General features: G+C 41.1%; 1 protein-coding gene across 1 annotated transcript in view; it reads right to left on the bottom strand.

Moving 5' to 3' along the window:
* RGS5 (regulator of G protein signaling 5) overlaps positions 1–26,772 on the bottom strand; it is a 39,664-nt gene extending 12,892 nt beyond the window's left edge. The window contains exons 1-2 of the mRNA XM_006209036.4: positions 26,618–26,772; positions 2,232–2,345 (exon numbers count right to left, since the gene is read on the bottom strand). Coding sequence (XP_006209098.1) covers positions 2,232–2,345; positions 26,618–26,661 — 158 coding nt within the window. The 5' untranslated portion in view covers positions 26,662–26,772. The remainder of the gene's footprint in view (positions 1–2,231; positions 2,346–26,617) is intronic.
* Between the last annotated feature and the right edge of the window lie 1,135 nt (positions 26,773–27,907).

The raw sequence follows: 27,907 nt of genomic DNA, 5'->3' as shown, positions 1-27,907 counted from the left end.
GCGATAGTTTCAGTGAGGGAGTAAGGTTTCAACCTGATGAAAGGAATTAAAGAAGAAACTGAAAGCAGCTACTTTCCATTTCTAGAGGTAACCAATGAAAGCAAGAGGAAAGGACAGGAGTAGATGGGGTGAGGGGCTGGGAGGGTGTTTTTCATAGTGGAACATGGATAATTATTTGTTCCTAAGGAAAGAGTCCAGAGGGGAAACGAGTAATTAAGAACACTAAAATGGTCACAGAAGCTGGCTTTGGGCAGCCGGGATAGAGGCAACTTTTTCCTACTTTTTTTTATTGGTTCATTTTTCTTCTAAAGATAAAAATAAAAATATATTTTTAAAGTAGAAGATGTTTTTCTTTTAAAAGGGGGATTTCTTTTTTTTAAAAGATGAGAGGAGTTAAAAATACCTTTAGCCTGGGGAAGGTCTGTTTTCTCCTCTGAGGTTTATTTCCTTGTCCTTGAGAAGGATATGGGTAAAAAATACAGAGGAACTTTAAAGCGGGGAGAAGAGAAATCAACTGAGCTCATGCAGAACACAGTCTTCTAGTTACAAGGCATGGAAATTTGCCAATTATGAAGAGGTGAGATGGGGTTGAGGGGTGTGGAAAAGGATGGGAAACCTTTAGAGTGATCACTGTTAAAAACGTAGTAGGGACACAAATATTCTCTATGGATAAGAAAGATTTTTTTTTCCAAAACAATTCAAAGTTGGGGAAGAGGAAAGGGGATGGAAGACAAGAGTAGAAAACAATCTAATAAATGTCAGCCCCAGCTTTTCTTCCAAAACTACTTCTCTCTGAATCCCTGTTAAGCCAAATAGTTCTAGTGTCTGGGTGCAATATTAAAGCAGAGAATCAAAGCAGGAAATGTAGCACTATGTTTATTCTTTTAAGTTAATTCCAACAGATCAGTAACCGCCACGCTGTTTATTTCAAAATAAATAGACTTTTTGATCTTTTGCTGTAATGAAATGTGGTTCCTATTCCCGACCAGTGCCTGGTGTCTGCCGCTCTACAGTGAATTAGCTTCCCTTTTCTCAATGCAGAAAACTCAATTATGCCTCACTTCCGGTGTGGGTTCACTTTGAAGTAATAAAAGGAGGAGAATGAACATATCCACTTAGGTTGATGAAAAAAGATTTAAAAGGAATAGCCCGTCTCTCTATCTCCCAACTAACCTGGCTGTATTAATATGAAGGTCATTTGGAGAAAAAGATCGGCCAATTGATACAAACGTTAGATTTAAAAAAAAAATGGAGGTTAAAAGGGATTCCTGTCTTTTTTAGCCACACTTCTGTGATCTCCTCAAAGCCTTAAGGTAGCAGAGTAAAGGACTCTGAGCACATTTGGCTTTTTGTCTTCCCACTTTCTCGTCTTGATTTTTAGGAGTGTCTCTGTTTTAAAGGGAAGGTGGGGTGTATTCGTCTAGGCTGTGACACAAGGATGCAGTGACAGGCTGTGTAGGAAGCAGAGCGATGGTAAACACCGTGAATGCTATGAGTAGTGTCATTAAGTTAATCAGTGCAAAATTGTGGGCTGGATTTACTGCCATAACATCTCGATCTTTGGAATTACAGCTTCCCCACAGCCTATGTGGATAGAAGGGTGGGGGGGAAACGCGAGAGGGGACTGTCAGGAATAGCAATGTATGGATCGGGGGAAAAAGTGCTTGATGTGCATTAAGTAGAAGCATCTTGTCAAGTATTCACTTCTCCTTCAAGGACCAGCCTTCTGTTTCTCTGCTGACCCCTGAAGGAACAGTATCTTGTAGAAGAAACTATCAGGTGTGAATTTTCTGCCTTGATCTGAGCCATTTCTTGAGGGAAATGCTCCCACTTGTGTCTCCCTGCTGAGGAAGCAGCCTTGGATACTTCCTTCGCAGGTGGGCATCCAGGGATCATAATGGTTACCTGGCCCAAGGGCAGCAAGTGAACAGGTATTTTCTACCGCACTTCCGTAGCGTAAATGATGGATGAAATGGATGGTACCATTTTATAAGATATGGTCTGTCTCTCCAAGCATATCACAAGGCGGGGCCCTATATTTTGTAAGTATCCTGCCAGTAAACAATATTTTGCTCCATATACAGGAGAGTTAAAAAAAAATCCTATGTACAGAGCAACTCCCTGAGGACGCTTATGATCTTCAATGAGTAACTGAAGGGGGAGGGCGTCTGTGCCCTTTAAAAATAGCCATCCTCTAGGGGAGAAGGGTGGAATCCGCAATGATGGCTCACCTCTGGGGCCTGGCTGGCTTCTCCGGCTTCTCGCTGTTGTACGGAATGACAAGGTCAACAGCAGACTCCGGCTTCTGGAGGAGAATCCCCAACTTGAGCTTGATCTCCTTGGCCCTGCAGGAGGAGGTGTAAGGAGAAACAAGAGCACTCCATGAGCATAAAGATCCAAGAAAGAGATTTTCTTTCGGTGTCAGAGAAATAAAAATGAACAAAACTACATTTCACGATCGTGGCAGAAGAAAACTAATGTGGAAATTGCGACACGTGAGCTCTAACAGCAGTTGTCAAGTTTTCCTTATGTCCCTGGTTCATATGCAGTACCTCATTTTAATCCTAATTGTTATTTTGTGTGCATTCTTTCACATTATATGTGGGGAATTCTATCGTATTATTCCCATTTTACAAATGAAGAATTTAATGATAGGAAATTCAAGTAACTGACTTAAGATAACCGGGCCAGTATGTGACGGACATGGGACCAGACCCCCAGGCTGCCTGACTTGAGTTCACAGGTGGATCTCACTGCATTGTCTGCCAGTCTTCTGAGGGCTCTGCTCCCAGCTCTGCCATTAATTCGATGTAATATTTGAAAAAGTAATCATGTTTTATTGGCAGACCTCAGTTTCTTCATCTATAAACTGACAGGGCTAACCTAGATGTTTTCTTCAGTCATTTCCAGCTATAAAACTGATGGTTGCTTCTCTATAAAATGTTCTTTTGGATGGATTTGATTTTTTTTCCAACCCCTTGCCCACTGTTCCACAATGGCTGTTGTAGTATCTTACAAGCAGTAAGCCTTCCACAGATGCATATTAATTACCAATGGACTGGTTATAGCAGCATTATGCTACTCCTTTCTGTCTTCAACACTTTAGTGAATAGATGTGGTCAGAATTCCAGGCACTCCTCCATCTTAGGGTGCAACTGGTTTCAGATTTGAAAACTAATCTAAGTTACCCATTATTTTATCACGAGTCTGAACTCAAAAAAGCACCAAGCAAATCCTAAATATTAATCCATAAGACAAGCCACTGTATCCTGGCAGATCCAGAAAGCTGACCTTTCACTGTCACCTTGGTACTTTACACGTACTTTTAAGATAGGATTTATCATACTGTGTTATGGTTATTGATTTATGTGTCTGTTTTCCAAACTGGATATAAGATCTCTTTGCAGGTAAGAATTGAGTCTTAAATACCTTCTAACTCCTATGCATAGCACAAGGCTTGGCAGCATAGTCAACATTCAGAAATATTTGCCAGAGTGAACTAAAAATATCTTAATTTTTGTTCCTCACGCAGCTGCTAACATTCATCTCCCAGTCAATGGTGATCAAAGCCAAAGTCTTCAAGAACTGTGATAGGATCCATGTTGTGGCCAGATAGGGTTCTGCCACCGTAAACACACTTTCCTCATCCGTTCACACGAGACAGTGATGAGACAATTTAAATACATAAAATGCATAAGATTAGCAATTATGGATATTAAGGGGAAAAGTTAAGTAACTATATTGTATAACGTTAAAAGTAAGTGTTGAACTGTGTCATAGGTACCTATGATGAGTGTGATTTTTGAAACTGTGACTTAGAATTAGCCAGTGTCTCTTCCTTTTCATTTCTTCCTTCTTCTGTTCCTTTTTTCCTCCAGATAGAGCCAACTCAGCTACCGCGCTACAGGAGAGCAAGTGCAGCTGAGCACAACGTTACGGCTGGCACTGAGACTGTTCTACTGAGGGAGCTTATACAAACCATGGGAACAAGAGTACGTGTCACTTTGACCCCAGGCTCCTCAAGCTGCTTAAACTATCTAACACTTAGGGCTTTTTGCCCAGAAATTGAGACTGATAAAATAGTACATCCTCACAGAACTTGTTGTGATGATGAGATGCGCTCACACATGTGAGTCACTTCGAACAGCGTTTGGCGCATCACACCGCTTCTTCAGTTAGTTCTAACTGCATAGTCATTTTCCCCAGCCAAATTCAAGCTGAGTTCCCTTGCTTGGAGTACCATACTAAAGCATCCAGAAATTTCTCACATGTTACTAAGAATTCAAACACCCACCACCCCCTATAGTCTACCTCTGGAGACGGGAATTACCGATTTCATATTTATCTGAAGGATGCAGAAAACAACATGGAGGTGCAGGGGGAGGGATGCAGGCAATACGTGTGGTCACCCTCTGCTGGCTAGGGTGCAGCGCTGCAGCCAGAAACACCAGGGCGATCTTTTCCATCAGGACACCCAGACCGTGAAGAACTTCATCCCTAATACCTCTCCTTCTAGCTCCATATGCCCCGCACCTCCTTCCTATAAGGGGAAGGCATGAAGCAACTGTCTGAGTTTCAACCTTGACCCAATAGTTCACTCAGCAATATTTAGATAAAGATGATCTGTTTTATGAATGTTTCTCTATGCTTGTATTTTCAGTTGATTCTTTAGATTTTTGTTTTGCCTTTTTCTCCCCCTCTCAAGTTCTGTTTCTTTATCCTTTTACTCTTTTGCTCCATTTGAGCCACTTGCTTTTATAAAAAGGCAGAGAGATATTTGTAATTGATTCCTAGGGAAAGAGCAAGTTGGACATGAAGAAGTCATTTGAATGAAGGGGTTGAGCATTTTTAAACTTCATTTATTCGTTACTACTTTCCTCCTTGGTCACGTTTACTGTGTCATTAGTACACAGTAAACACACCACACATTCACAGGGTTTGGTCCTTGCCTGCAAGGTTCTTATACCCTCAAACTTGCAAACAATTCCAAGCAGCTATTCAAGAAGATGATGCCCAGAGAGCAACAGAGCACTGGTGGAGGACCCCGGTGTCCAAAAGGGTGAGTCAGGGGGCTTCTCAGAAGAGGCAAGGGTGGAACAGCTTTTAGCCAAATGGACAGGAAAAGGATGGGATTTCTAAGTAGAAAGAGAAGAATGTGCATATTGTTTGAAGGGATGTAAAAGTGGTTCTGTACTACCTGAGTGTAAAGTGTGATTAAGGGGAGCAGAAAGCCGTGTTGGATGAAGACTGCTCACTCTGCCTCCCCTTCCTGAGGGAGGGAAGGATGATGGAGGAACCTCTGTACTGTACACAGCCTTCAGCAAAATTGGTATGAAAACAAAAATGAGGTGAAACTATTGAAAGATGCCTTCAAAGACTCTCTATGTGAGAAGATGGCATCTTAGCTTACAAACTCAATCTGTTTCCCATTTTTCTTTTGCTAACTTTTATAGGATGCTTTTTCCCGTAAAAATGGTGTCTCTAAATTCTGATTAAATTCTCAAAAAGACATCCCACAGAAGCCTTTTCAAACCAGAATAAATCAGAACCCTAGTATGATTTTATCTGTATCACTATTTAAGTTGTTTTTCTGTGAGATAATCTAGAAATCAGCTACTATTTATAACATTGCCTATAGAAAATCGTATTCCACTTCCTTACGGTAGAGCAGCATACCAGAACTTCACGTTACTCTTCTCCTCATGCTTGCCCTGGGGATGGAAGGGAGAAAGGAAAAGCAGTGCTTTGGAAAATACTTCTTTCTGTGGTTTAGCATAGGTTCAAATTATAGGACATTAAAATGTTACGGTACGTAAGTCAGGAAGTCCATTTGGTTGAGTTAGGAGTTTGAGAGAACACAGAGAATGAATACAGTTACTGTCTCCCTTCTTATAAGATAGTAAAAGTCTAAAAGCTGAAGGGTTGACTGATGCTGAAGTCCCAACCACTTGAAACGCTTTACTCATTTTGTAGTAATAAACAGTGTTACTACGTTTGTTTTTCTCTTTCAGAGTTACTGGAATGCTGCTTCATTCCCCGTCTCTGCTTCCTCTGCATCATAGCAACACATGCAATTGTGGGAATGAAAACAAACAAATGGAAAACCAAATAAAACAAAAGCTCAAACCTACCATTTTATTTTTCCCGTTAAAAAGTAGATTTCAATGTATCTGACATTCATTTATGTCAAAAACAATTCCACCCAGATAATAAAACTTCCTAATGTGTTTATGATTTCAGCTCAGTCCCTGGCTCTATTTGACCGCCCACCAGGCAGTTTTCCTGGTTACATGACATTAATGCTTGTTAACAAGAAGTGATCCTTATCTCTTCTCAGCTCACCCCCAACCTTGTCATCCTTTGGTTTTACAAAGAAAAACTTGTTTTGAAATAAAATCATTGGAAATGCCTCGGTGAAATTTTAATTAAGGGTTCAGAGGAAGACAATCCTTTCACTGGATGACTCACATTAGTGATTTCAAACTGAAAAGAGTTTGAATAATTATAGGGCTGTACAATTTTAAATCTGTGCCCTGTGTGGGCATGCTTTCAAACAGCTCTGGGCCATCTCGGTCCTTCCGGCTAATGGGTGAATTGAGTGAAAGTTATTACCTTAAGACGAACAAGTGTGGAAAACAGTTCAAGCAATCACTAAAACAAAAACAGAGCAGAATTTTTAAAAATACAATTATATTTAAGTAAAATTTATCCATAACCAACTATAGATAAAGTCCTGTGCCAGGTGTTTCAAGGATTACAAAGATGTCCCTTGCCTTGGAGACATGTGGAACAAGTGAATGCAGGACACGTACATGTAAACTATGTGCTAGACATTTTTCTAGTCTCTGATATAAGTGGACAAGATATATTGATGAAGGAACATAGAGCTCAAATGTGATCGCGTGAAGACAAGATGTGGGACAAGAGCCAAGACATGGAAGCAACCTAAGTGTTCATTGACAGACGACTGGATAAAGAAATCATGGTGTATTTATACAATGAAATACTATTCAGGCATAAAAAAGAATAAAATAACGCCATTTGCAGCAACATGAATGGGCCTAGAGATCATCATTCTAAGTGAAGTAAGCCAGAAAGAGAAAGAAAAATGCCATATGATATCACTCATATGTGGAATCTAAAAAAAAAGAGAAAAAGAGGACACTATGAACTCATCCACAAAACAGAAACAGACTCATGGACATAGTGAACAATCCTATGGTTACTGAGGGAAAAAGGGTGGGGAAGGGATAAATTTGGGAGTCTGAGATTTGCAAATGTTAGCCACTGTATGTAAAAATGGATAAAATAAACAAGTTTCTTCTGTATAGCACAGGAAACTATGTTCAACGTCTTGTAATAACTTTTAATGAAAAAGAATATGAAAACGAATATATGTATGTATATGCATGACTGGGACACTGTGCTGAACACCAGAAATTGACACATTGCAACTGACTCTACTTCAAAAAAAAAAAAAGGAAAGACAGGCTAAGGGAGACACATGCTCTGACAGCTGCCCCTGGTGTACTCACAGAGCCCTCTGTGTTTTCCCTTCGTGGCCTTTATCAATTTGCATTGTATCTCTGTGTAGTTATCTGAGTATTATCTACCTTTCCCATTAGAATGTCGGGTCCCCAGTACTTGTCTTGTTCACAATTCCAGTCTCAGTGCTTAGCTCAGGGCCTGGCACTTAATAGGCATTCAATAAAGATTTACTATGTAAGTTGATGAATCAATAAATGAATGAATGAATTGAACATCTAGGTTATAGTAAAACTGCACTTTGGAGTGGGTGGGTGAGAGATTGGGGTGAGGCACAAAATAAGTCACTGAGGACTAGGATGTCTCTGAGGCGACTGACTGGGGAGAAGGGAAGCCACTGAATGATTGCAAGGAGTCCAACTGAATTCTCTCTCTGTCTGCAGAGAGGTTGGAAACAGACAAGAGGGAGCTCAAACTGAGTATGCTCATTCTGCCTCACCACAGATAGGACACGTTCTGATGAGAAGAGGCAGGGAGGGTAATTACAACCACTAACAGTCTGATCGGCATCCATTATGAGATCAAGATTTATCAGGACTCAGTTAAAAGAAATAGAAGTAGCCCCGAGGCGAAGGCCAGTCCTGTGGTTGGACATGTGTCGAGGACAGTCAAGAAGAAATAAAAGATTGAGCAATGTTGGGAAGTAAAGGACAGGGGTTTTACAACACATTTCCAAAAGAGATGTTCCAGTATGTCCCACGTCAAGGACAATCCGACTTGAATTCAATCCAAGTGAAATCTGTGTTGCAGATGCCCCCTGCTGGCTGTGGGAAGAAGTGAGCATCAGGCTGCTGCCTTCTGAAGAAATATCACAAAGATTGTCTCCACAGGAGTGAAAAGGACATGCCCTCTAAAAATGTAATAAATATCCATTAAAGATAAATAAACATTTATAAAACACTTAGCAGTGAGACCCGGCAGCTGGAGTGTACGGGCAGCTGGATCTGAACAGCAAAGGAAGAAAAGAGCGCCTCTGAGTTCTTGCCTGTGGCTGAGATCGGAGTCACGTGGACAGAACCCCAGCAGAGGCTGAGGAGGGAAGGGAGCCCTGAGGGTGTGTGTTCACTGCGCTGGACCCATCGAGGGCAGTTCATTTGGTTGAAGCCTGGAAAAGCCTTCTTGTTGGCTGCTCACTTAAAACTTGAGATCAGTGGAGTCTGTTACTGATACATGGATCATGAAAGATTGGGGTTTATAATTGATCTTGAAAACCCTTAGTAGAATATAAGAAAATATCAGTGGAAAAATCAGGTCAATTCTAGAACTGAAATTCTCACCTCCCCAGGATCCTCCAAACACGGCTCCTTAAAATCAAGATTTACTCTCAAGTGTGGGGAGAGAATGTAACAGTTTGGCATCTACTGTTTCCCTAATTTAACCTATTTCTATGTGAACTAAAGAATGTCCACTCATTGCTTATGTCTTAGCAGAAAATGAAAGAGTGGTTTCCTCATGCTGTGTTAAAGTATGCACTTTTTTTAACCTGACATAACTTAATATATGATACATTATGGAAAATGACTCTATGGTTAGTTAATATGAAATATTCCTCAGTGGTCCAAATGACAGATGAAGAAAATTCTAAAGAATATATTATTATTATTATTACTACTATTACTATTATTATTATTTATGTATTAAGCTGTAACTCCAGAAATGACAGCTCTTTCCAAACACAGTTGAATCATTCCCTGGTGGTGCCTTAAGGTTTTCACTCATATTAGTCATTAATTAAACAACAAGCCATGTCAGACTGTAAGATGGCCAAAACAATGTAGAATTACGATGTCAGTTGTGTCAAACGCATGCACAGAAGGCGCACTTGTCTATTAAACCCTTCCAACCCTTTATCTTCTAACGTCTCCTTTCTGTAAGTTCTCCTAATAACAGCTACCTTCATTCTTATGTTCAAGCTCCTACCTCAACTGCCCCGGCTTAACTCCCGGTCAGGGCCCCTCACAGGCAAACTGCAGTCAAAGACCAGGGAATCCCATCTCCAAGCTGCCTCAACTTCACAAGATGGCAGCTGAGATAGAAAACACCGGCCTTGGCAGCGTCTCCTCTTGCTCACTTATTTATTCAACAAATTAAAAGTGTATTTATTAAACGCTCGCCATGTGCCATAGACCATCATAGGTTTTGGAGTCCAGTGAAACAAGAAGGCAAGTTCCTCTCGTGGAGTTTATATTCCAGTTGGGCCAAGACAAACACAAAATAAGGAATCCAAACAATGAAACGAAAAACTCCAGCTGGTTTGTAATCACCGCAGGGTGACACCATGGAAGAGTTAGCTTCAGCTATTTGTCCTAATCCCGGCGGTGGTCAGCAGGCTTTTTAAAAAAGGCCACACTCCATAGATGGCTGCCGTGGGTGTCCCCGCTGTCCGCGCAGAGAGCAACACCAGACACTCTGACAATTAGCAAAGCATGTTAGAAATGAGGTTTGACGTGTGAGTTTGTTCACTAAGTAATCGGTTCCCTCCAGTTACAATAATGACTCTCAGGTCATTTTTACTGGAGACACACCCATTCCATAGAAAAGTTATACAAATGTAATTAGCTCTCGGATGGCTCCTGTGGCTTGATCCCAGGCCTTGATTTGGAGATTTCTTATTGCCTGATACCAACTACAAGGGTATCAGAATCGCACCTCAGAATATTAATGACTGAGTGAAACTTTCTTACAAGTTATAGTCAGAGCACAAAGCATTAGGCCTTTACTAAGATCACAGAACCAGCTGTATTAATATTTTGCACCGGCTTGTCAACAGCTATTTGCCTAAATAAATATGGCACAGTTGGCTTTCATTATATGTACAGTGGTCTTGCTTTCATACGCTGGTCGTGAAGTCGTGGAGCGATAACCAACCATCACCCACCACTATCCATTAATAGCTACAGTTATCTACCAAAAATAACCTAAGAGTTCGGCATGAATTTATTGATTTAGACTAGTTTTCAATAGCCACTTACTATCTTTGGGATCTTATGCAAGTTAGATAATGTCTCTTGGCCTCAGTTCCGTCATCTGTAAAATGGGGACAACATTAGTGCCTGCTGTGAAAATTTCTGTGAGGAGTGCATGAGGTGATGCATGTAAAAGTTACACAGTAACCGTCAACATCGTCACCTTCATCGCCATCATCACCCCTGCCATCTTCTACCACCTACTGTTACAGTTCACAGCAGTTTCCCTTAACTTCTGGGACATTAACATTTGATGTGTTAAGCTCATTTTCTCTTCATTGGATGAATGCATTCTATGCTTTAAACACTACTCTCCTGGGAAAATCACAAGATCCTGAAGTGAGAGAACTAGGAAAACTCAGAAGCAATTTCTGGTGACTCCATGCTGGGAAAGAAGGAAAGCTACATGGTAAAAGCCAGGAAGGTACTGGGTTGCAAAGCAGTGATGGAAAAAGAGAGCCCCTGATGCACACAGAGGCACATCTATCTCTGCAGCACTCTGTTTGCTCCCAGTTCGTGAAATGCAGGCTGGACATGGGCAGGTGGATAGAGCCTGGCCCTACCTGATGCTGCTTCCTCTTCCTCAGTTACCTGGGGGAGAAACACTCTCACTTCCCACATCCCTGATATTTCCAAGTATGGAAGAGCATGTGAAGTTACAGCGGTTCCATTTTAAGCACACAATCCCTGAATCTAGATGCAAGGACTCCTTCCATGGGCAAAAAGTTACTCCTCATGGCACACAAGCAGGAAACAGGTGATCTGAGGCAACTCTCTAAAATAACAATAATAATAACAATAATAATGTATAAAATATTAATTTATTGAGATGTCAATTCATGTTTTCCTCTTCTTATTGTTTTTCTTCTAATTTTCAAGAAGGTAGCTAGGCATTTGTGCTTTCTTAGCTCTGAGGCAGTTAGTTGCATGGAAAGACCAAAAGCAGGTATTGACTGAAATAGTATCCCATTTCTGACCTTTGTTTTCCAAGACCTTAAACTCGCTGGGGAGATATGCTGGCTTGTTCCCAGAGAGAAGAACTGCTTTTGATGAGTGGTAAAGGAAGAGGCAGGAGGGAAAAAAAAAAGAGAGAGAAAAGAGGGAATCCTCGAGGCAAGAGCGGAGGACTGTGGTTTAGGGTTCTCTAATTAACCAACACCCACTCTCCCCTGCCACACACACCTTTGCAGGACTCCAGGGAGGTGGCTGGACCACAGAGGGAGACAGTTGTATGGTGCCCATAATGGGACTTTCCTCTTAGCCCCCGAGCTCCCAGCTTCACCCAAGCCGATACCCAGACCCAAGCAAGGGTTCCTGGAATGACTTCAAGGCACTGTGAAGCTTCAGATGAGAAAGATAAAAGAAATGATGTATCCATTTAAAGTTTTTTCAAAAGCCAGCCACCTAACAGTGTGAAAAAGCCCCCCGCCCCGAAAAAATTCAGGAAGTGCTCAGGAGAACTTACTAACCCTATTATGATGAAACCATGGAAACAGTGAACTCAATGTGGCAAACTTCCCATGGCTGAAGAAAATTCATCAAGAAAAGACAAAACCAGCTGTTCTGGATAACAGCTAAGTCATATGATTCCGAGATTTGTCCAGATGATTTCACAAGATGCTTTCCAGATCTCGAGCCCATTATTAGTCACAAGCAATGTGCTGGATTGTGTTCAGTCTCTCCCCCTGCACTTGGCAGAGAAAATGTCCAACTCCTAACTGTGGCAAAACCCCTGTCTCAGCTTATATAATTGGAAGAGTTTGCAAAACAACTAGGGTAGAGGTCAAAAGGCTATTCCTGGAGAGAAAGTGATGTGGAACACTGAGCTCTCCCCTAGAAAATCTGGTTAATGCCCAAACGAAGCAATTTTTCCTAAAAAGCAATAGACAGTATAGCACAGTGGTTAAGGGCATGGATACTGAAGTCAAACTGAGCATTATTTATCTTACTACACGTGTGACTTTTGCCAAGTTTTGAAACCCTACCTGGCTTCAGTTTTCTTGTCTGTAAAATGGAGATAATGATGGCACTTACCTCAGAAGGTTCTCAGAATGATGAAATGGGCTATTCCATGGGAAGCACTTATATTAATGCCTAGCACACCGAGCATGCACTCCACAAATAACAGGGATGGTGGTGGTGGCGGTGGTGATGATCTCCTTACAGAAAATCCTGGGCCAATGAAGGCAAATGTCTAGCTTATTTACAGAAAAAAATGATAACTCAACATAGACTATACCGGTAGGAAGGAATCTTAGAGGAGAGACAGTAAACAGAGTAAAATTTACCCTATTTTCAACTCGGTCACTAGTTTGCTGGGTGATCTTGAGGAAGTTATGTGAGTTCTCTTTCAGTTAAAAATAAGAAAAGAGAGAGAGGAAGGAAGGAAAGAAGGAAAGAAGGAAGTCTGTTTAGTGATAAACCTCTAATATCTTCTCTATTATAAACTAGTATTTCCATATTATTCACACTAAACAGCTTTATAATGTAAATGAGAAAGTGAGGACCTGAGATGAGAAATGACTTGTGAATTGTACCATGGATGCCTTCTATTCCATCCTCTTTCCAACATCCCATTTTTATCTTTAATTACAATACTCTTCATCTTCTCGTAATTTATAAACTCTCTGATTCACGTTAAACTGTTCATCTTCTTCATTCCCAACAGCTAATCTGTCACAAATGTTGCTCTTTATCCCTAGAAAATTATTTTAAATGTGCCTTTTCTTCTCCATAGCTAAATGAAGCAGCTTTCTCCAGGCCTGAATCTCTGGGACGTGCCCCCTTTACTACATGCATGCTCCGCTCACTATCAGAGCATAAACAAGCTCTTACTTGCTTGTAATGACTCTGTATCATTTACCACGAAGACTCTCAGACTTGAACATGCACCCCCAACACCAGGAGATCTGGTTAAAACACAGGCTTCTGGGCCCCATCCCAGAGTTCCTCCTTCAAGAGGTCTGAAGTGCGACTGGAGAATTTATATTTCCAGTCCAGGACCACATGGGGAGAGTCACTGATCAACTGTGTCGATTTCAAATACCCTTCTTGCTTCCAAGGTCCTCCACTTCTAAGGACCCTCGATTCCCCTAGTCCCATTGGTCTCCTCCTTATCTCCCAAGCACATCGTCTCTGCCTCCCTCCACTCATATGACAATTAAATGTCTTCTAATGCTCCAGAACAATCTCGCCTTTCCCCCTGAAGCCTCTGTAACGACTCCAGCCTAGACTGCTTTCTGTCTTCTCTAACATAAAATCATAAAACAGAAGCATATTTAAGGGACCTATAAGCATATTTATAGACCTTCTAAATCACCCTCCCCTTATTTTAAATGTGGAAAAACTGAGGTTTATATAGATTAAAATATTTTCAAAGATCTCATAAAATCTCATTCTAAGATCTCTAATAATTTACAGAGCAAGGGATAGAATGCTGTTTTTCAGCGAAGTTCTAGACAGCACATTTTCACCCAATTACTCTAGTTTCTTGTGAATGTGTATCTCAGAGTTCCATATGCATGTACTCCCGTGAGACAGCAAGTCCTTTGAGTACTTCCTTGGCCTCCCAGAGCATCTTGAAAATAACTAAGTACTTTATAAAGTTGCTTTAACTCCTAGGATGGCATGGAGGATGAAGGTACAAGCCTGTACTGCTTTGGTTTGTATTCCAGCTCTTACTTATCAGCTGAGTGCTTTTGGGCAAGCTACTTAAATTCTAAGCTTCCATTTTTCTATGTAAAGTAGTAATAATACTTTTCCTGCCTCATATGTATGTTGTGAAGCTAAGGAAGTTAAGGCATCACAGTGTTTAGACGAGCACTTGGGACCTTGTTAATTTTCTATAAATGTGACCTATTATTGTTTCTGTTCTAATACTTGTCCCACTGCTCTGTCACAGCGCATCTTGCACATGGGATGTTGGGTGATAAATGTTTACTGAACGAATAGAATAGAGTGAAATAGGACTCAATGAACATCGGTTTGACTGACATGCAAGATAACTTCCTTTCAGAGGCCTCCACCTTGGAATAATGGAACCAGTTCTGAGACCCGTTGCTGGAGAACGCTGCCCCAGAGAGACAAAGAAGGCAACGTGGAGACCTCTGCTGCTGCCCTGTGCAGCTCAGAGCTGCACTGTAATATCACCCGCCTTGTGCTGCTATTTAAAAATGAAAAACAAAGGATTGTTTTTCCCAAGCACTGACTACTCCCTACCCAAGGTTTCCCGTGGAAATTGAAACATTTCCCATGCTTTTATGGCCTGTCTCTGACATGCTCATCATTCAGAGTAGGTTATTAGGGGTAAAGGAAGACACACTGCAGGGACAAAGCAGACAGGGGCAGGAGTAGTTTTTTGTTTTTGTTTTTTTTCCTTTGACCTTCAATTCTCCATCTTATTCAAAATATCATTGGCAGAATTTCTGGGCTATTTGTAATTCAGTTTGGAAGCCAGATAATGAACAGTGGGAAAATGGTCTTCGAGAAGAGGAAGACAGAAATTTATGGTTTATTTTGAGTTCCAAAAGTGGAGGGGTCAGAAGGCATTCCCACGAGAGCTTCTCTGAACACTGGCGTGACCCAGAGCTGTGGAACATCTCAGTGTCGTTCTGCTTTAAATTATAAAGAGGGGCATTCTACAATGAGAGTTTCTAGCTGTACATGGACCCTAGTTGTTTTATACCTTACAAAGGTATAATAAAGCATATTGGAAATAATAATAAAGCATATTGGAAAAGAAGGGAAGGAAAGAGGAGTAACATAAATTCACCTAAGCCTTAATGGACATTAATATATATATTACATCACTTACTAAACCTCTGTTCCCAGAACTTAAAGTGTCCTCTTGCAATCACTTTATGTAACAGATACAAAGTCGTAACTTCAGATAATCAGGACACTTTGTTGACATTTATCTCGGCCAAATTTTTAAAAATACTTTTTGAGCAAAATAATGACATGACGATGAGGAATCAGAGGACTGTTACTTGTCTGGAGCGTAGAATTTTATTTTAAACCATTTCTTCTCTCCTTCTCCCAATATATGTAAACAGCACCTTATTATGCAAGATTTCTATTTTTCAGAATTATCTATTGATTGATTCATAACTCACATTTGTATTCATTCACTTAGCAGACTCTAACAGAGCAACCACCACTTGTCAGGCACCGTACTAGATAGTATGAGGGGTGCTTTACAAAATTAATAAGAAATTGTTCCAGACCTCAAGTTGGTCCCACTTTATAAAGATGTGTATAGTCATCCCTCAGTATCTGCAGAAGATTGGTTCTAGGTTCCCCTACTTCCCATGGACACAAAAATCTGAGAATGCTCAAGTCTTTTATATAAAATGATGAAGTATTTGCGTATAACCTACACACATCCTCCTGTATACTTTAAACCACCTCTAGATTACTTACACTACCTAATATAGTGTATATGCTATGTAAAGAGTTATAAATACAATGTATATTGTATGGAAATAGTTGCTTGCACGCAGCAAATCCAAGTTTTACTTTTTGGAGCTTTCTGAGTTTTTTTTTTTTTTTTTTGGAGTACTTTAGATCCACGGTTGGTTGACTGTGAAGATGCATAACCCCCAGGTACAGAAGGCCAACTATGTACACAGTTTTATTGAAAGATGAAAAAATTCTGAGAGCTCAAGGGATGAAGCGCTAGCTTTTCCTTGAGGGAGAAAAGAGAAAGCTTTTCAGAAAGGTTGATATTTGGGGCTGGAATTTGGCTGAAATCCTGTGCGGTAGAGGTGCAAAAGGTATTGGTTTGAATCCCAAAGCAGGTGCTGTCTTCCTATTTTCTCTCAGTGCCCCAGGGATCCTTCCCAAAGTTTAATATGGAAATTCCCATCTTCCTAATATGTTTTCAAAAATTCCAAAGAGGCTTTCAAGGTCCATGCATAGGTCACAGGGTCATAATCCTAGAAAATCCTCGCCAGCATTCTTAGAACATTCCCTCATTTTCCTCCCAACAAGCAATGAATTCTGACCTGTGGCCCTTACATCAAGACTTGGTCTACAGGGATTCACTGAATTGTGTGGCTATTGGGATAGGAGTTACAAAGCTAGAAGTCTGCGCTCAGGATAGGGACAGGGTTCAAGAACCAAGCAGATGGTCACCTGGCTGTTTGCTGCAAGAATGATGCAAAGCAGCAGTCTTTGAGCTGGGCTCTCTTCTCTAGACTGAAGGCACAGCAATCTTAGACAAACGCAAATGTAATTTTATGTATTACGGATGCAAGCCACAGCCGATAGGAGACCATCAGCTATGAAACACAATAAGAGAGAAAAAGACCTGAGAACTAGGGGAAACAAGGCCAGAGAGAGTGCTAGGGACATCCCACAGAAAAAAGAAGGGAAGAACAATGTCTTCTATGGGAAAAGTATCTCGTTAAACTCTTGAGACGTAGCCAGCAACCTGAGAAATTTTCACTTACGATGATAAGAAGGATGGTCTGCAAGGCATAGAAACAGGCACAGAAGGAAAGAGGGGGCTGGGTCACATGGCAGAAGTTAACAATTCCCACATCTTCCTTGGTGGTAGGTCCAAGATGTCCATGTCCTAGTTCCTGGGACAGGCGGCTATGTTGTCCTGTGTGGCAAAGAGGATTCTGCAGGTGTGATAAAGTTAAGGATCTTTAGCTGTAAAGATTATTCTGGATTATCTGTGGGGGCCCAATATCATCACAGGGATCCTTGTAAGAAAAAGGCAAGAGGGCCAGAGTCTGAAAGCAATGTGCCAGTGGAAGCACAGCGGGAAATGCTGGAAGGTGCTACACTGCTGACTTTGAAGACCAAGGATGAGGCCATGAACTAAGGGATTCAGGAGGCTTCCAGACATTAGGCTTCTTCCCTAGACCCTGCAGGAGGAACCCCAGCAACCCGAGAATCCACTTTAGATTTCTGCTGTCCAGAGCTGTATGAGAATAAATGTGCATTGTTTTAAGTCACTAGGCTTCTGGCAGTTGTTACAGCGGCAACAAGAAACAAATACATCCTCTCTTAGCTTCTGTTTTTCAGATTTGGTTCACTATCGAAAATAAACTTAACAGTAGTCGGACTGTTTTCTCATCCCCATTCTACTTTTTTATTTTCAGTTAACAGTTAATCTTAATTTTTTTCACCTTTACAGAATGGTCTGTATTTTAACATGCAGTTTTCTGAATTCCCCGCCTGGACCAGCTATTTTTTTTTTTCTAATCTTGCTTCTTTTCTCCTAGCCTCCCAAACTCAAATCAGACAAGTGTCCTATGGGAGAGCTATCTAGGGTTAATCCCTGGAGCCTTGCATGCAGCAGATAGAGGGTTTTTTTTTAATAAAATTAATTTAGCAACAATAAAACTTTTGGGAAAGTCAAGATAATGGGTTTTGACTTGACATCTTCTAAAAATTCCTAAAGGCGGTGGTCTTAGCTCAGAGAAATAAACCCATCACCTACTCCTAAAAAGAGTATCACCTCCAGGCAAACAAATTATGTCAATAGTCCATTTATTCTATCAACCCCTAGGCTCAGAGGAGTTATCTGTGATCCCCTTTCTCTCCTGCTTCCTGTCATCTAGTTGACTCATTTGCTTTCTATTGTCCTTTGCAATGAGCTGTTCCATTTGAGTCCCATCCCCATACCTCCTATTTAGCTCTGCAGGGAGAAGAAGCAGTTTTGGAAGCTTCCCAGTTCCTTGTTCTGGCTCCATTCTGAGACTTGGCTGCAAGGTCTCCCAACATGAAGATAACTAAGAAAAATCACAGACTTAGAGAAAGCACTCAGTCCCCAGCTAATTAAATGCTTTACTCAACACATATAATGCATAACCCTATTTAGTGTTCATAACAATCCTGAGGGAGGTATAAATGCTACCCCCATCTTGCAGATGAGAAAACTGAGTCACAGAGAATTTACTTAATCTGCCCCAAATTACCCAGTAAATGACAATTTCAAACCTAATGTCACTTCAGCTCCTAGGCTTTTAATTACTATGCAAAATCACCTATTTCATGCTGTTCAGATAATGTAATTGGCAGCTGTGTGCATCTGGTCAGTAGAAATGTTTAACAAATCATTGTTTTCTTAAAGACTACAGTTTGTTTCCTAATCAAAACCTTCTGAAAGATGATGTTTATGGAAGAAGAAATATTTTAACAGTGAAGATGCACAAAATTCATAAGTCAAAGTTCATTAGATGAAATAAAATGAAGGTGATACGTAAATTGAGAGATCTTGAATTAGCTTCAGCTTTAAGCAGCTGTGTGATCTTGGACAAGTCACCAAGGAGTCTGGACTTGTTTTGTCAGCTGCAAGAGAAGAAATTGTTTCGTGGCTCTGCTCCTATTCTCAGTCTGTGATTTTAAACTGGTCATATGAGAGAAGAGGAAGAAAAAATGACATCCCATCTCAAGGGGCAGAAGCTATGAATTTGAGTCACTAGACTTTCATTGTGCATCCGTATGTGATCAAAATTGAGCTGGGCACTCAATTCCACACCACCACAATGGTCAATTGTTTCTGCGATTCTTGTCTTTTTCATGCTCTTAAGCTGATGTCCATTTCATAAAATATGTTCCATAAGCAACTAAAGAAAGTCGCATATCCCTTTCCCTTGGTTGCAGTCCAGCCATCTGCACTCACATTTCAGCCTAATTGCAAGCATCAGGGCCTTGTCTGAGCCAGGAAGCGAGACAAGAATAGGTTAAGCTATTCTTAGAAGATCTGGAAGATAAAAGAAGGCAATTTGAAAAAAAAAAAATTAAGGCTTTTTGAACTGTCAAATTAGAATTTTGAAAAAAATCTCAACTTACAAAAAGTTTTTTTTTCCTTCACTGTTGCTAGCTAAAGGAGAAAGTGTAAAATTCAAACCATGAAGGGAGAAAAAAAAAATCCTCATTGATCTATATTCATCTTTATGAAAGAAAAATTGCTTCCTCCTAGCAGGCTCAGACACTTTCAATCTGTCTGCAAAGATCTCTGATTTTAACAAACAATCCATCTTTTTTCCAAGTCATTAAAAAATATCATGTGCACGTGTGTGTGCACATGTGCAGATGCATGCATGTGTGAGTGCACATGAGCAGGTGCATGTGTGTGTGTATTCAAGTGACACACATGTTTTGGACTTGGGGAATTCAGAAACAGAGTCCAGGACTCTGGAAGCTTGTCATCCAGAAAACACCAGACCCTCAGAGAGTGGGCGGACTCTTCTGGGAAAGTCTTCAGTGTGAACTGCACTGTTGACCTTGTCCCAAAGTGCACTGGTCATTCGGTCCCATGGTCCTGTTGACCCAGGTATCTCTCGTAAACTATTACTTAAAATAAGTCACAAAAATACAACAAATGACTTTTTAATGAAACATCTCAGTTCTCTCTAAACTTCCTATATCCCCACAGACAAGTCCTTCATCAAGAAATAGATGGTCCACACACACACACACACACACAAATGTCAAAAAGTACTAGCTTGACAAAAACAGCTCCGCACACTTCACTACCAGTCATGAGCAATACATAGTAGAGCACTTCACATTTTCCACGTATTTTCACTTCATGCTTCATCTTTTCCTCTGATTCTACTATGATAGTTCCAACATCTTTCTAGAATATATAGTTTAAGGATCTGAGTGATAGTTTTTTTCTAGATGGCCTAGGTATTGTTTTGAGAAGTGTCTGGGAAAGTAGTTGGGAAAAAAGAAACAAAAACATGCAGAAAATAGAATAATGATCTTAGCCTTGAGACAGGAAGGTGGCAGGGCACAGCCATTCAAGGAATGCTACACAATTAACATCAAAATGGTGAAAGATTCAACCCCCAGCAGGCCTTGAGGCTCAAGATGATGGGAGATGTAACTTCTAGTAGACCTTGAGCTTCATTTTACGCCCATTGTAATATATTAACATGGTGAATAACACGCCCACAGGCGCCATGGCAGTCCCAAGGCTAGCCACAAAAGGTGAAAGAGTGGGAAATAGACAACTTCCTGGGAACCCCAGCCCCCTCCCCAGGCTACTTAGGCTGGTCTTTCCACTTATTTGCATATGAAGCTACTGAAGCCCCCCAAAATGGGCAGCACTGCCCCTCATGGCCTCTCTCTCTCTCCCCCTTTGGAGACGGCCCGCACTCTGCCTATGGAGAGTGTACCTACTTTTACTCTAACCTGAGCCCCCAACCCCCTCACCTCATGGCCTTTCTCTTGCCTTTTGATGTATCTCTCTAAATAAATCTACCTTTACTCAGCTGTGGCTCGCTCTTGAATTCTTTCCTGCACGAAGCCAAGGACCCACACTTGGCGGGGCATGTCCCAGGGGCTCAACCAAAGCCTGCAACACAGCCCTCCTCAAGTCCCACATCTGTTTTTCTTGCATCAGCCTCCCTTACTATTCATAAAGCCAACGTAATTTTAGGTACCTACTGTCCAAAAGCATTCAAAGACTGCGTAACCGAATGCTTTCAACCCTGAAATATTTCCTTTTTGAAGGAGAAAAAATATCAGGCCAAGCTACTTTGTCTTGACATAGTAACTGAATAGAATGCTTTGCAAAGGAATACCCTGTCTGGACTTTCCAGGACCTCTGTGGTCCAGGTGAGTAAGCCTGGAGTCAGTGTGCATTAGCTGTGTTGGGGATGCATGCATTATATGATTAGGCTGATCACACCTGCAGGTTTACCAGGAAAGACCCAATTTCTAATGCCTGGTCTAGAGGCAAGTTCTACATCCTCATCCTAGTTGGAAATTGCCATTGCTGTGCGTATATGTGTGTGACACGGATTCATGCAGTCAGAGGCAGTCTTCATGTGACTTCATGAGTGGTCAGCACTCCAGGATCTACTCAGCTGGCAGATAAAAATTGGTTAATTATGTGAAGTCCTAGAAACTTCGATTCACTCTTATTCCAGCCCCAAGGATGAAAATTCTTTTCATTGTTAAGTCAAAGGACGGGCAGCATTCAGAAGGGCGTGCATGGGCCACTGTGAGAAACATGTGACAAAGCGTGAAGGTGGTCAAGGTCACCACACCCCCAAGGTCAGGCATGTCTGTGTTCCCGCTTCACCTTTCCTTCCTGCCCTCAAGGAACTTATGCCCCTGAGATAAGAGAGAACTAAATTAACGAAACAAACAAACAAAAAAGAATAGAGAAAGGCAAAAGTTAGAAGACAAAAAGTAATTCATTACAGGAACTGTGGCATAAACTGCATGAGAAATAGCTGAAGCCACACAATTTCATGAGGTTTGCCAATAGCTAAAGGCTATCATTAGAAGCAAAAAGAGACTCACCTCTTTAACAAAGTTTTCCTGATGAAACTATAGAGATGCTGGAGGTTCTCCACCTTTCTTCCTCTCCCAACCCCACTCCCACTCTCCCCCAGGTGGAATCCCTCTTTATTTAGCAACATACACTCTATCCCTTTGTAGCCTCATAAAAAACAACTCAGCTATAGTCCTTCCCAATCCTTCTGGAAGCAGAGGAAGCACCAGGTCAGCCTGGAAGCAGGTCTGTCTCCACTTGCTGTACATTTATTTGTGCATTCTTTTGACAAAACACTAATTAAGTGCCTACTATGTGTCAAGGACAGATTGTCTTAAGTGCCTACTACATGCCAAGTACACATTGCCTTTTTAGTATTGAATTATTTAGGCATAAGGGGGAAAATCTTTTTCATGAACTAATCTTTTCAATTTTTAGAGCCAGGAGTAGAGGGGCCCTGGACAAGTTCCAAGGAAACAATAGCCGGGGCATGCTGTGATTGGAAATTCAAAGTTCCCTCCTCATCTGCTTGCATGGGAGAGATAATACGGATTGCACAAAGATGTCATAACATCAGCCAGACTCCCTGGGCCGTCTCATCTCCATGTCTTTGCACATGCAGACTTGCCCCTTGGCCTGGTAAGCCTGCCTTCTGTCTCCTTTTCCTATTTAGACCCGACCCACTCTTTGGCCCATTCAGGCTTAGCTCATAAACCTTACACATCATCCCCTGTGACTTCTTGCACCGTCTTCCCTGACCACCGACAGCTCTGTGAGCCTCCAGCCCAGCTCCCCCTACTTCTGTGCTTCTTAATACGTGGTGCATTTATTCTTCTACAGCGAATCTCAGCACAGAGGGCCACTTTCCTCTCATTTATCTCCCTACCTGAACTGAAATTTCCCTGAGAGCTTTCATCCTTATGCCTAAGACAAGCTTGGAGGTTTGAAAGGCAATCCAGAGAAACAGTGGAAATTGTTTCATCAGTAAGAATCGAAACAAAGTTTTTCTTAGCGACACCTCTCCTTGTTTTGTTCCATAGTTTACTCACTTTCTTAAGATTACAGAGTTTCACCGAAATAGTTGCAGTTACATCACAAGACCCCTATCAGCAGGAGCAAGCTTCAGAGTCACACTTGTTCCAGAAAGCATGACCCCAAACCCTCCTGGAGGCTCTGCCACTGCCTCTTCAGGCCTCTTCAGTGATTCTGTGTCCATTCTGACTCATTTATCATTCATTTGAGTTCATTGCTGCAATCTGGAGTTCACTAGGTGCTTATCTTTTCTCTATAATTGGCCTAAGGATGTGCTCATGCCTTTGGGAGAAAGCTGTGTTTACTTAATCCTGTGGACCCTGCAGCTTTGACCGGCTCTGTTTGGTGCTTCTGAGCGTTTAACAACCTTGGAGGATGAGTTGATTAGTGGCCCTGGTTATTAGGTGCCTTTCTACCCTAAATTGTCCACACTTAGACCCATATACATTAGAGAAGATGGGGGAAAGTTGAATGTTTAGCAAAATAATCATAAATAACCAAACACCACCTTCCCCATTTATTCTGTAGCTCCTGAAACTCCCAGTGTTGCCACACACTTGAGATGGCCAAAAGTCCCTGAGTGAACCGTGGATTAAACACATTCCACCCCCGGCAGCCTTCATAATGTTAAACAGAAATCAGATGTATGTCAGACACCTATAGAAGTAAAGCATTTGGGACACTTGACCAACAGCTCAGGGAAAAATCTTTGTCAGGATTTGTCTTCATTCCTTCTTTACTCCCCTTTTTAGCTTAGTAGAGACTGTAAAGTTGGTATCAGGACTAGTCTATGGACAAAAATAATCATCATCACACTGGTTGCTTTACATAACTTTGAATTTTCAGGGAATCATAATAATAACATGTTTTATTTCAGAATGCTTCCATCTTCTTCCAAAGAGCTATGTTATTTAGCTTAAAAATTGAACCTGCTCAGAGAAATTCAAGAGATTCAAAATAAAACATTTTTAAGAGAAGCCTAAAATTAAAAGTTGAAAAATCACTGGCAAAAAGTAAGATTTTCTATTAATTCAACTCTTTCTCTTTCCACTGACTCTCTGAGATTTCCACCCACAGAGCATAGGTTTCAATATGCCAGTGGGTGAAAACTGTGGGGTGGTGGCCATTTAGTGTTTGGATTATTGGTCTCCTTAAAAATATATAAATATGTGAGGTCAATTTTGAGTTGTAATGAGCAATAATCTTTAAAATCCAAATAAAGAAAGAAAAAGGAGTTTCTACAAGTACATCAAAGTTGACTCTGGCTTAATGCTTCCTTAGACATTAATAAAGAACTATTTTCTAAAGCTCCCTTTGCGTGAAAGTAAGTGTTGCTTTCTTGTAAGTCTGTATTAGAATTACAGAGTAGGTTGCTTCTGGCACAGCCATGATTTCAAGACAGGGTTGAATCCTTGATGATTTTTCATTAATTAACTCCCAAACTTTTAGAGAGAAATAAATTAGGAAAATTTTTAAATTTAGGAAAAATGTTGTTTCTTGCTAGACACTGAAACCAAGTGTATTTCACTTGATTTGAACTATGTTATAATTAGAAAGGATGTTGAAAAATAACTAATCCAGCTTCCACTTACCAAATACGAAAATAAAATCTCAGGAAAGTGAAATAACTGGCTCATGAACACAGACTAGGTAATGACAAAACTAAGTCTGCCCCTTACTCCTTAACTAGTTCATTTTCCATTATGAGTAGAGCCAAGGAAGGCAGATTTGGAAGGATGCATTCGAGTATCATTTTCTCCTTAGAATAGACAATATTAGGTTCTTTCCATGAGTGCGTGCTAACAGCTCCCCAGCTCCACTATTTCATTTCTCCAAGACAGTCATCTCAGCCAGCATTGTAATTGGAAATAGGACTCTATGAGCAATGGTGAAAAATCATGAATAACACAGTAATTGCAGGATTCTACCATATGTCAGTAAATTAAAGGGTTAAGGCAATAAGTTTGCTCTTTGGCCACTCTATAATATTCCTTGTGAACACCCTGGAGCAGAAGAATTTACTGTGCATTAAAAGATTTGTAAAGTGATTTAATATCAATGTTGGTAGAGAATCAGATCTAAAACAGTAATAGCAATCAATGAAAGAAATGTTCCATCCATGTGTCTCAGCAGACATTATGCGTGTTTACAAGAACACATAGGACAATATTAGTAACAATGCCAAACTTTCAACAAACATCTATTGATTAACCATGAAATGCCAAGCAGTAGGTCACAGGATCACAAAATGACTGATAGACTGATGTTACAATCATTCTAGACTCAATCGTTCAGCAATTAATGAGGTGAGGTTTATTCATTACATGAAAGTACATAATTTCAAACAATAAGGGGGCTAAAGGCACGCATCACAATTGTTATAAAAATCAATTGTGCAATTCTCAGAGTTGCAAAAATGGAAGAAGAAAGAATTATGTATTATGTTCAAGGAAGTTTCTTTCATCTCCCTATGTTCACTTCATTTCTCAGGCTTCCTTTGGAGGGAGGCACAGGCTGATAGCAATAAATCGTATTCAGCACTGAAACCTGTCTTCCTCCCCAGGGTTGGTCCAGTGGCCAGTATCATCTGCCTGGTTACAGTCTCACTCCTGTTACTTAAGTCCTGCTACTTTATTTTGCATGCATCTTGTAAAAATCATCTGTGCTTTTGACAGCAGGAAGTGAGAGCAGGCTTTATTTCCAGGCACTAGACAGTATTGTCAGAGACAAATCCCTTTGCTATGCTATCTCTTTAAAAATCTTTTTCAGATTATTTCTAGGGTCAAAGTCATCAAAATGAAAACCTGAGCTTGTAAGAGACAGGAGAGCAGATCTACTGAACAAAACAATCTTCTGAGGCAAACATCCCCCATGGCTTTAGGAGTGAAGTTAGACTGTACAAAGATCACGTGAATTTCCTTTTAATAATGTTGGATCAAACAAAATTTATCAGAGTCATTCTTAAGAAACAGGAAGATGATGAATACCCCTACCTCTCTGCATTAGGTAGGGCTGTTGGGTTACATTTTCTAACAAGTCAGATATTTGTTCTTATTCTGTTTACTTGGTCTAGATACTTAGGATTCCCTCCAGAATATTGTCTAGTCCAAGGACAGCCACAGAGCCTCAAAGGTGTTCCCCCGTGTCTGAGAAATAATGTTAGCTAATAAATAACCTCTATGTCTCAAGGGCTATCTTCTCTCCAACAATCCAGCTACTTCTGTCTGATGGGATCAAGATGCAAACAACAATGAGAAATCCTCTCCGCCTCATTGCAAACCTGGGCTGTCCTCTTCTGCTCCATGGACATTAATAAAGGTTAACATTTATATAGTTCTAATATGTGCCAGACAGTGTTCTGGGCTTTTCATGTACAGTAATTCATTCAATCCTCATAACCAGCTAGTGAGGTAGATACTCTTAGTAGACCCGTTCTACAGATAAGGAAACTGAGATACAGAATAAATTGCCCCATCCCACATGAAGAGTAATAGTGGAGCCAGAATTCAAATCCCAGCAACTTGGTGTTGTTCTTAACCATACAGTTCTGACTCGGAACAAGCACCTATAAAATGGCATCTCCTCAGAGGAAATGATGCATTAAATGATGTATGGTATATATCACCCTTTGTATTCGTCTCCTAGCTCAGATCTTTCAAAATCTCTTTGTTGTTAGCAAAGAGGAGACAATCTCCAGTCTACCACTGAGCACCTGTTCACCCATTTCACCACAAACTCCAGTGACCTTCTATTGCCTCTGGGTATCCTCTACTAAATGCAGATCCTCCATTCCTCCATCTGGTAAGCCAAAACAACTTTTTCTCACCTTTCCAGGCACGAGTGGGGCAAGGCTGCAAGTCCTTTGCACATTTTGGCAGCTGGCTTAGCTCCTCAGCTTTGAGCACAAATTCTTATCAGCAGAGCAAAGTCTCTGAAAACTTCAAAACTGTCTGGGACTGCCTTTTTCTCCGAGGATTATATAGAGGCTCCCTCTCAGCCCTCGGTCGCTCTGTGGGCCAATCCAGAGCCGCGGAGGAAGCTGCGGGCTGGAGAGCAGCAGCAGTCGTGTGGGAGGTGGAGGCTGGAATCTCTGCTCTGCTGCGGGCGCTGCTGCATCAGGCTCTCTAGTGTTATCAGTCAGCGAAAGGTGGCTAATTCTGCCAGGGCAGGGGCAGGCGTAAAGCAGGCACAGGCCATTCTTGTCTTAACTCAAAATCTTGAGCCAGCCACAGCGAAACTGTGGGGGTTTGTTATGAAGCAGTGTGCCCCGGGCTGCTTCAGATCTGTCGAAGTCACAGACCGGTAGGACTGCAAGGGCCCTTGCAGAGCAGGCAGCCTGACTTTGTTTTTCAGTGGAGGAAACAGATTTAGAGAAGTCCAGGGGACACATACGTGAGCCCTGCAATGTGCCGGGCACTCAGCTGGATGCTAGGATTCAAAGAAGCCACTCCCTGCTCTCAAGACCCCAAAACATCATATCAATATGATATAAGGGATTGATGGAAGCAAGCCCAGGATGCTGTGAGCCTTCAAGGGCCACAAGCAAAGCTTTTTTTTTTTTTTTCCTTTTGGAGGAAATAACCCCTGAGCTGAGTGATGGAAGAAACAAGATACTTTCTATGATTCTATCCACTAGATTTGATCCACCTTCCAAGCTCCCCTAATTCTGTAAGCGGTCTTCAGGTTATTCTTTACTTTAATGACCAGTTTAGGTAATTCTCTGGACCACCACCCCCATGAACCCAACCATCCTTGGCTAAGTTTGTCGTCCCTTCCCCTTCAACACTGTCCTTCCTCTTATCATTCAAGGATTATTTCCATCAAAATTTACCTTATTTGTGTTTCATCCAGTCAGGATCTAAGAGGCTGATAAATTAATATGTAAATGCAAATGCCTAAGGTGTAGGCAATGAGTCCAAGCTAAAAATAAGTACCATCACATAATCTGTAAGAAAGGTTCTCAATTTGGAATTAAAAATGATTCTCATTATGTTCCCTAGTATCTGAAATTATTTGTTTTAAACTGTTTTAATGGTTGCTCAGGACCTGTAAAGTCAATATAGCACATTATGACCTGGTGCTTTAAAGTAAATAGACCAGAATAGGCAAATATCCA

This window comes from Vicugna pacos, chromosome 21, assembly GCF_048564905.1.
Source record: "Vicugna pacos chromosome 21, VicPac4, whole genome shotgun sequence".
NCBI lineage: Eukaryota > Metazoa > Chordata > Mammalia > Artiodactyla > Camelidae > Vicugna > Vicugna pacos.
Note: the sequence above shows the minus strand (reverse complement) of the source record. Positions and strands in the feature narration are given on the sequence as shown.